This window comes from Salvelinus fontinalis, chromosome 32 (assembly GCF_029448725.1).
Source record: "Salvelinus fontinalis isolate EN_2023a chromosome 32, ASM2944872v1, whole genome shotgun sequence".
Classification (NCBI taxonomy): Eukaryota; Metazoa; Chordata; class Actinopteri; order Salmoniformes; family Salmonidae; genus Salvelinus; species Salvelinus fontinalis.
In genome coordinates, this window is record NC_074696.1 from 22,358,401 (window position 1) to 22,366,708 (window position 8,308).

Sequence of the window (8,308 nt, forward strand, 5' to 3'; positions counted from 1 at the left end):
TCTCTCTACGTTACCATTTCTCTTTTTCCTCTCTCTCCTCCCCCCTCTCTCCTTACACTATCTGTCTCTCTCTCTCTCAGGAGCATGACCGTCAGTACATGCACATTGGCACCATGATGGAGTTTGCCTTCGCCTTGGTTGGGAAACTAGATGTCATCAACAAACACTCCTTCAATGACTTCAGGCTACGAGTTGGTATGTGTGTGTGAGTGAGTGAGTGAGTGAGTGAGTGAGTGAGTGAGTGAGTGAGTGAGTGAGTGAGTGAGTGAGAGAGTGAAAGAGGTACAGTCTGTCTTACATGGGACCTCTAACCCCTCTTTCTGGTTGTGTCAGGGATAAACCATGGCCCGGTGATTGCGGGGGTGATCGGAGCGCAAAAGCCTCAGTATGATATCTGGGGGAACAGTGTTAATGTGGCCAGCCGGATGGAGAGTACTGGGGTACTGGGGAAAATACAGGTAATCAATTCATACATTTAGAATACAGCTACAATAATAGTAATGCTAAAATAATACTAGCTGCATGCAGTTTTATGTTGTACCACTAGTGGTCGCTGCAGAAATAGGTCAAGGTTAATGAATACGGTATACAGGTACAGAGACGACGTTATGCAAATGTCGATATATAATAATACAGAACTATACAGTATACTCAAAGCCACTCTTCGACCATTGTTCTTTCCTGATTAAGTCTTTAGTTATTAATATAAAATATTACATTTACCACAGAGATCCTATTAAGTGTTCAATATGGAATTCTATGGAATTTTCTACCTACATGTGATTTGTGTTTTCGCTGCTTCCAGGTAACCGAGGAGACGAGTCGTATCCTGTTGATGCTGGGCTACATGTGTTCATGTCGCGGCATCATCAATGTGAAGGGGAAGGGAGAGCTCAAGACCTTCTTCGTACACACAGAGATGACCAGATCGCTGTCGCAAGGGACTGTGATGCCTTGAACATCATACACTGAGCAATTTACACACACACACCCGCAAGCGCGCGCACACAAACACTCAAACTATACAAACACATGCATTTACATACACACAAATGGACTTGCACACACATCAAGGCTTCAAACCGGTTCAGGAAACCGAAACGAAAACCGGAAAATAACTTCCTCTGTCAAGGAACAGAAAAGGAACCGGGAATGAAAGTGATCCAAACTGTTCCGGAACAAAACCATTATTTTGAAAGCATGGTAAGCGGTTAATAATGTTATTTTACGTTCCAAGCATTTTTTTCTAGTCCCACAAAAAAACACAACAAAAACTTTACAAGCGTGATTCAGAAGATAGGGAGAGAGCATTTTTATTAGCTAGAGAAGAATGGATTAACTTTTTCAATGCTAGTTAAGGATACTGTTACAACCCTGGGTTTATAAGCACGGATATCGACTCTGCCGCTTGAGCATGCTTTTGCGGCACAGTCGATAGTGCGCTGGACATCGGGCTAGAAGGCCGTTGGTTCAAGACCTGCTCCCTGCCTGTATTATTACAATACTATAGGCCTGGTTATCACCTTTTCGTTGAAATTATTAAACCTAACAAAAAGGTAAGACGTGTTTTTAATTCTGGTGGCGCTTGTCAGTTAGCTAGCTAGCTCAAGCTTGTTAGCTAGTTAGCGCAAAGGACATTCAATATTTCTCCATAGAAGCCGCTCCGCCTAGGTATAATTATGTGAACTTAATTCAGATAATGCATGTCATAACAAGATGCCCTGTGCTTCAAGCCTCCTCAACCCTATCTTGCTCTCTTCCTACCCACAAAATTTCAGTCGCATCTTGCGCCATGGGCTACACAAGTCTGTCCATCACGCATGGAAACAACTAGCTTGCCTGCTCTATCCACAATGATTGGTAAAGTAATTCATATTAAATAAAGTAGTTAAAAAAGGAACTGAAAGGAACGATATCAACCTGTACTTTTTGCTATGAAGCGGTTCAGAACTTTATTTTGCTGGTCGGAATAGTGTAACGGAACGAAAAAAAATTCGTTCCGAATGAAATAATTTGAAAATAACTTTGGTTCCAACCCGACACACATACGTGCATGCACAAATACAACACATACAGGGACTTATACAATCACACACACAAACACATTCAAAACTGCCTGCTGTAATAGAACGTATCTATCAAGACTCCTTGTTTACAACAGTAACTCCAGACCACTTCATCTGAACCAGACAGAAGGCAGACAACATTTAGAACAAAAGACAGAACCACAGACAGACAGACGGCTGTACATACAGTATTACCTGCATCGTCCCTCCTTAGCTGGTTACAGTAGTGGCTGGACTTTATAGGTTACAGTCGTCCTTAGATGCTGATCTTAGGTCAGTTTTGCATCCCCTTCCCCCCTGTGTTTAGGATAAGCTGATCCTAGATCTGTGCGTAATGGCAATTTCTAGCTTTAGTGGATTTCATTGGCTGCCCGAGTGGTTGTGTGGTGCAGTGCAGAGACAGATATTGAGAGTCTGTGTCAGGATTCTTGTCAGAACCATCTTGGCACCAATAGTCCTTTCACCATTACAGTACTTTTAGTCAGAATGGAAGAAAAAAATTGGTGTCAACATGAACAATAGTTTGCCAAACCTTCTATAGCTAACCTATCTCTATGGCTCTGAAGCAGTGTTTCTGTCAAGGAAAGAGCAATGTATGTGGACCTCAAGAGCAGCCGGGAATCAAGAGCTACTGGACTTTTGTAAGAAAACCAAAAAACTATATCAAGAACAGGAGAACGTTTCCATGTTTTGACGGCATAATTTTCTTACTCATTAAAACCATTTGTATATAAGTGAACCAATGTGCCTCCTGTCATTGAAAGTCGACTATTTATGATTGCATTGAAAGTTCACAAAGTAGTTTGATAAATAGGTACAATCAAATATTGTACTTTATTATGTATGTCACAAACATGTGGGCCATAATGTATACAGTTACAATCTTTGTATTTTAAAATATGTAATCTGATTTCATAATATATATAACTATATATATATATAACTATATATATATATATTACATTTTTTGTTTTATCTATCTTAAAATATATAATCTCTCTTTGAATATATCTCTATTTATATAATGATCTATATCTTTACTATTCAGCACCACACTGACTGTATCAGTTGGGTGTGTTGTTGTGTCCATACATATTCACATTGATAAAACCTTCACTCTCCCTCCCTCACTACTCTCACTCTATCTCTGGTGTTGGGAATACAGACTTCCTCACACAGGAACCACTGATCCGTATCCCTCCTCAAAATTGCGTGTGATCCCGTTTTTCCTGAAGAACTCGGTGTGGATGTGAGAGATGCGGGCAAACTGCCTGCCAGGTTTGTAGAGGACAGGAGGCAGGCGTCTTCCATACTCTGATGAGGACAAGACTGGTGCAGGTCTGGAAGACTCCTGAAAGAGAAGAGAAACAGGGAATGAGCTGAGAGGGAGGAAAGGGTAATAAAGATAGGAGAAAGCGACAGAGAAAGAGGATGATGGTGAATGAGAGAGAGCAGAAAAGGGGGAGAGCGGGTTAATCATTTAGATGTTCAACACCTTACCAGACACCATTACACAGCTTTACACCCATACAATTTTATATATAATCTCTGTGTTTTACACCTGTAATTGAAGGTGGGTTGATGCTGTAGCTGAGTTTGATAATATCTGTGGGTTTAAAATGGATCTCCTCCAGTTCACACCATGACCTGTCATTGAGCGCAGAATTACTCTCAGAAAGGTAAGACTTAACTTTACTGTAATTAAGCCTTCCTACAGTGAGTGCAGCCCATTCACTTTACAAGTGTGTGTGTGTGTGTGTGTCCACTCACTTAGCTAGTCAACTTCTCCACTTTCACTGACTCAGAAACTAGACCCACCACTGGTGCTGCTTCCTACCTGACAAGCATAATGACTCTGACATAGTTTCAGCACAGAAAGTGTTGGGAAACTTCCACCTCGCTAACAACCACCAGCGGCATACAGTGACAGCCAGCTGCTAGCTGTATTTACTCCCATAACAACCTGTTCACGTATGGCTTGTCGGCTAGTGCAGATGCTGCCACACCTGCTGCGGGTCAAACAGACTGTCAACTCGGAAAATGTACGACTAGTTTCATGAAACAACAAAAAATATAAAATCAAACTTTGTTTGTCACTTACGCCAAATACAACAGCTTACCGTGAAATGATACAGCTAGATTTGGTCTGGTTTAATAACAGGCTATTCAAATGTAGCTGATAGGAATTGTCATAGGCAGAGATCTAGGGACTTGAACTCTGGTTTCAGAGTGCGTGCACTAACACCTGTGCCATGAAGGTCCAAACCCCTTGGTATAGATAGGCTAGTTATAGCACACTATGGTTTAAGTACACATCATAGTGGTGGTCATAATAACCGTATCAGGGCATACAGGGAGGCTGCTACACCACTTTACCCTCCCCAGGGGTTGGTACATTTTTAGTTTGGGCAAATCAAGTCTGAAATGTTAAAGTGGAAATTAGAAGCCTTTTTAGACATGGAATACATTTGCATTTCCTGCCATGCTGGAAAATTCCTGCAAAAACAGGATGATCAAATTAAGATATGGCACTGTAGCTAGCTAGTTACCTCTGAGTACAAGTCTAGTCCCCTGCTGTTGGAGTGCTCTCTATCGTCGCGGTGTAGTTTGCTGTCATAGCCCTCCGCCCGCCGGTATATGCAGTCGTATAAGGATATCTCCCGTGCCTGTGGATTATTGGATCATTATACGTGTGTGTGTGTGTGTGTGCGTGTGTGAGAGAGGAAGATGGAGAGAGAGAGACAGACAGACACAGAGGGGGGACGTAGAAGACAGTGGGATATAATGTTAGTGATGATATAGCTAGCCATCTAGCAATGTTTGTTACAGTAAAAGGTGTGATAGATAGAGAGTGGGGGTGAGGGAGTAGTCTTGAAAACCTGATCCTAGTGTCGTCTCTGTGTTGACTCAGGTCGGGTTTTCAAGACTAGTCAGGAAGAGAGAGGGAAATGTGAAGGGAGAGAGAGCCCAGCTAGAACATAACGTTCTGAGAACCATATGTCTCTTAAAGCTTGGTGAGAGCATGGTTGTCCTATGCTTATTTTGCATACAACCGTCCCACAACGTTCTGGGAATGGTGCAGGATAGTTGTTTGGCTTTGTAACATTCTCAGCACATTAAATTAACTTGACAAAATAATGTTATTTTCTTGATATTTCATTACTTTAACAAACGTTTCCTAAAAGTTCAAACATGATTACATTTAATTTAATTTTTGCTAATGTTCTAGGAAAGTTCTACAACTGGCTTTACATTGGGAATGTTCTCAAATAGTTTAGAGAACATTTGAAACAACATTCTTCTGTGGGAATTTCCATACTTCAGCATAACGTTTCCTACAGGTTTCCTCATGTTTCTAGATAAATTAATGTTCTCATTCATGTTCTTAGAAACAACGTTCTTCTGTGGGAACTTTCAATAAAAAACACAAAAAAACATTAGTTACGTCAAAGAACTTTCTAAGAATGTTATTTAAAAACATATACATCACAGGAAGTTGGTGGCACCTTAATTAGGAAGGACGGGCTCATGGTAATGGCTGGAGCTAAATTAGTGGAATGGTATCAAATACATCAAGCAAATGTCTGTGTGTTTGATGCTATTCCATCTGCTCTGTTCCAGCCATTATTATGAGCGTCCTCCCCTCAGCAGCCTCCACTTGTATACATTATGTTCTCAACGTCAACAAAACTCTCTCTACCCTCCATCTTGTTACGTGTGTTCAGGTGTGTTGGCCGTACCCACTAATTGGCCACACCTGATCTGATTGAGTTCTTGTTTCCTTTGAAATGGGGTCTGTTTGAGTAGACTAAAATGCTTTGGTTTCGTTTGTAATTTACTCTGACTATCTACGCCAATTTCAGAGCACTCATCTGAGTGTGCTAGAGCACATTATAACTGATGAATTTACGAACGCGCAACACTCATTGAATATGACCGGTGTCAGTAAATGTTGGCAATTTTTTAAAATTAAATTGATGCCAGCACCACAGTTAGAGTCACTAACACCCTTGATAACATGAAACAGCCTAACTAGCTCTGCTAGGGCGAGTAAAATCATCAGAGTGAAGTGTTCTCTCATTTGTGCCAGTTAACTTGGGTGCTTGACTGCCGTTGTGAGGTCAGAACGCTCTTAGGCCAGAGTGTGCGCTCTGAACGTTCCCAAGAGCAAACCACTCTGAATTTACGAACAGACAATTTGACAACACTCTGAACTTAAGAATGCCTCAGAACGCACTCTGACACACTGGAAACAATTTACGAACGCACCCTTTGTATGAGTAAAAAAAACATGGCATGCTTTTGTTCAATTGCAAGATATATCCGTTTAATTTTGTTCAAAAAAGAGACAGCAACCTCGTATCCGAAGTGTTTACTAGATAGTTGACTAGTTGGCTAGACTTCCAGTCAACTTTTCATTGCGTAGCCCGGTGCGCCCTCCTGTAGACTCTTAAAAATGGTTCTTCACCAACATCTTCTTCAGTGTTGTAACCAAATGTCTCACTATTTATTTGACAGATTAATCTTATGTTTTGAGAAAGTATATAACAGTTTAATACTAACATATAAATGAGTATGAATAATTTAGGTAAAAAGTTGTATATTAAATGATGTGTCTATCGCACAGCCGAATTTTACAATATACAGCGTGTCCCACAAAATGTGTATATATATCACTTTTTTGAAAACTCTCAAAAACTAACTTAACTTACATAAATTGCAATGAAAATCGGTGGTCAGCTAGCTGGAAGGGTGTCTTTAGTCGCAAAACGTACCATTATTTTCCAGCCCATTTAAATGTTGAGTAGAGGGGATTTAATTCTCTAACCGCTAGAGAGTGTCCGAAGTTAGGGGGTGTCCGATGTTGGGGGAAAATTAGCTAACAGTCGTATTGAACATTTTAGTTAAAGTTTTAAGGAAGTTATTCAAAAACATCAAAATAACCTAACATTTATGTTCTCAGAACATTAAGAAAAGCTCCCAGCAAAACATACAGGGAACAATAATAAAACGTTCTCAGAACCTCCCTGCAACATAAAATGAACGTTCCCAGAACAGGCTAAATTTTCACACTTCTGTTCTCAGTCAGGAAACGTATGGCTTTGTTCCCAGAACCAATTGGAAACCAAAAAGGTACATTCCCACAACTTCTAAGGAACCAATTGTGCTAGCTGGGAGAAAAGAGAGAGGGGAGAGAGACAACGGGGTTAGAGAGAGCAAGAGAAAAGAGTGAGAGGGACACACAGAGAAAGAGAGAGACAGAGAGAGAAATATAGGTTTTCTAGCTAGCTAGCTTAGCTAAGTAAGTTAGCTAGCCGTTCGCTAACGTTAGCTAGCAAGTAGCAACCACCCATACCTTGGAGTCACTGTTGTAATAGGTTCTCTCTTTTGGTTCAGTTCGTCTTGGTGGAATGTAACTATACACAGATATAGTCGAAACTGGTTTTGTTTTCGATTCAAGTAACACATCCATCCTATAGCTATCTATGTAAAAAATAATAACGAACTTTCTACCTTTCTAGTTTAGCTTGGTAAACAAAAAATAGCTACCAGTGGCGTCTATGGTTGCTAAGATACCAATCCAGTGCTATTGCGCACTAGGAACACACATCTCTGTACTTTCATGGACTGCGCAGCCACACTTATTACAACAATAATATACATTTTGCTTTCTGTTTTCTTCTCCTTCATCTGCATTTAATCAATCTGAGAACTAGTTAGTTGAAAGCAACATGGTCCTATATGCACCTTTACAAAATGCCCATAAAAATGTATTACACACTAACTGATATTAGGCGTATACCAAATCTTTAAAAAAAAATAGATAGTATAGGTCTCTGGTTCGAATCCCCGAGCTTGTAAGGTAAAAAAACCTGCCGTTCTGCCTTTGAGCAAGGCATTTAGTCCCCAGAAACAGCTACTCCCAAGGTGCCAATGATGTGAACGTCGATTAAGGCAGCTCCCCGCACCTCTCTGATTCAGAGGGGTTGGGTTAAATGCGTTTCGGGTGTTCGTTTGAATGCATTTCGTTGTTCAACTGTCCAACTGACTAGGTATCTCCTTTTCCTCTAATGCCACCAAATAGTGCAGTGCTAAATGGGTTTGATGATGAGATACCATAATGACCAGTCCTCTCCTCTGCCTAGTCCACTGATTGATTTGTGCCAGTAGTCTGTCTGTCTAATGTGTGGTCAGCTCACCTCAGCTCTGATTACTAGTGGAACTGGTGTGTGTGTCACAGG

General features: G+C 40.7%; 2 protein-coding genes across 4 annotated transcripts in view; one reads left to right on the top strand and one right to left on the bottom strand.

The window, feature by feature from the left end:
• The window catches only part of LOC129830925 (adenylate cyclase type 2-like), an 88,165-nt gene extending 85,360 nt beyond the window's left edge, over positions 1-2,805 (top strand). For all 3 annotated transcript variants that reach the window (XM_055893764.1, XM_055893766.1, XM_055893767.1), the window contains 3 exons: positions 81-195; positions 334-458; positions 806-2,805. In XM_055893764.1, coding sequence (XP_055749739.1) covers positions 81-195; positions 334-458; positions 806-958 — 393 coding nt within the window. In that variant the 3' untranslated portion in view covers positions 959-2,805. The remainder of the gene's footprint in view (positions 1-80; positions 196-333; positions 459-805) is intronic.
• Positions 2,806-2,849: 44 nt separating this feature from the next.
• On the bottom strand, positions 2,850-8,023 carry cfap90 (cilia and flagella associated protein 90). The gene is made up of 3 exons (XM_055893769.1): positions 7,423-8,023; positions 4,616-4,732; positions 2,850-3,417 (listed from the first exon to the last, which is right to left on the bottom strand). Exons 1-3 carry the CDS (start codon positions 7,537-7,539, stop codon positions 3,238-3,240), a joined length of 414 nt encoding a protein of 137 aa, XP_055749744.1. The 5' UTR covers positions 7,540-8,023; the 3' UTR covers positions 2,850-3,237.
• Positions 8,024-8,308: the final 285 nt, after the last annotated feature.

Excerpts from the sequence above, each read along its gene's own strand:
- cfap90 (XM_055893769.1), bottom strand. The coding sequence starts at position 7,539 with ATGGATGTGTTACTTGAATCGAAAACAAAACCAGTTTCGACTATATCT. Across the intron at positions 4,733-7,422 it reads ATTACAACAGTGACTCCAAG|GCACGGGAGATATCCTTATA; the intron begins GTATGGGTGGTT and ends AATAATCCACAG. Across the intron at positions 3,418-4,615 it reads GACTAGACTTGTACTCAGAG|GAGTCTTCCAGACCTGCACC; the intron begins GTAACTAGCTAG and ends CTTCTCTTTCAG.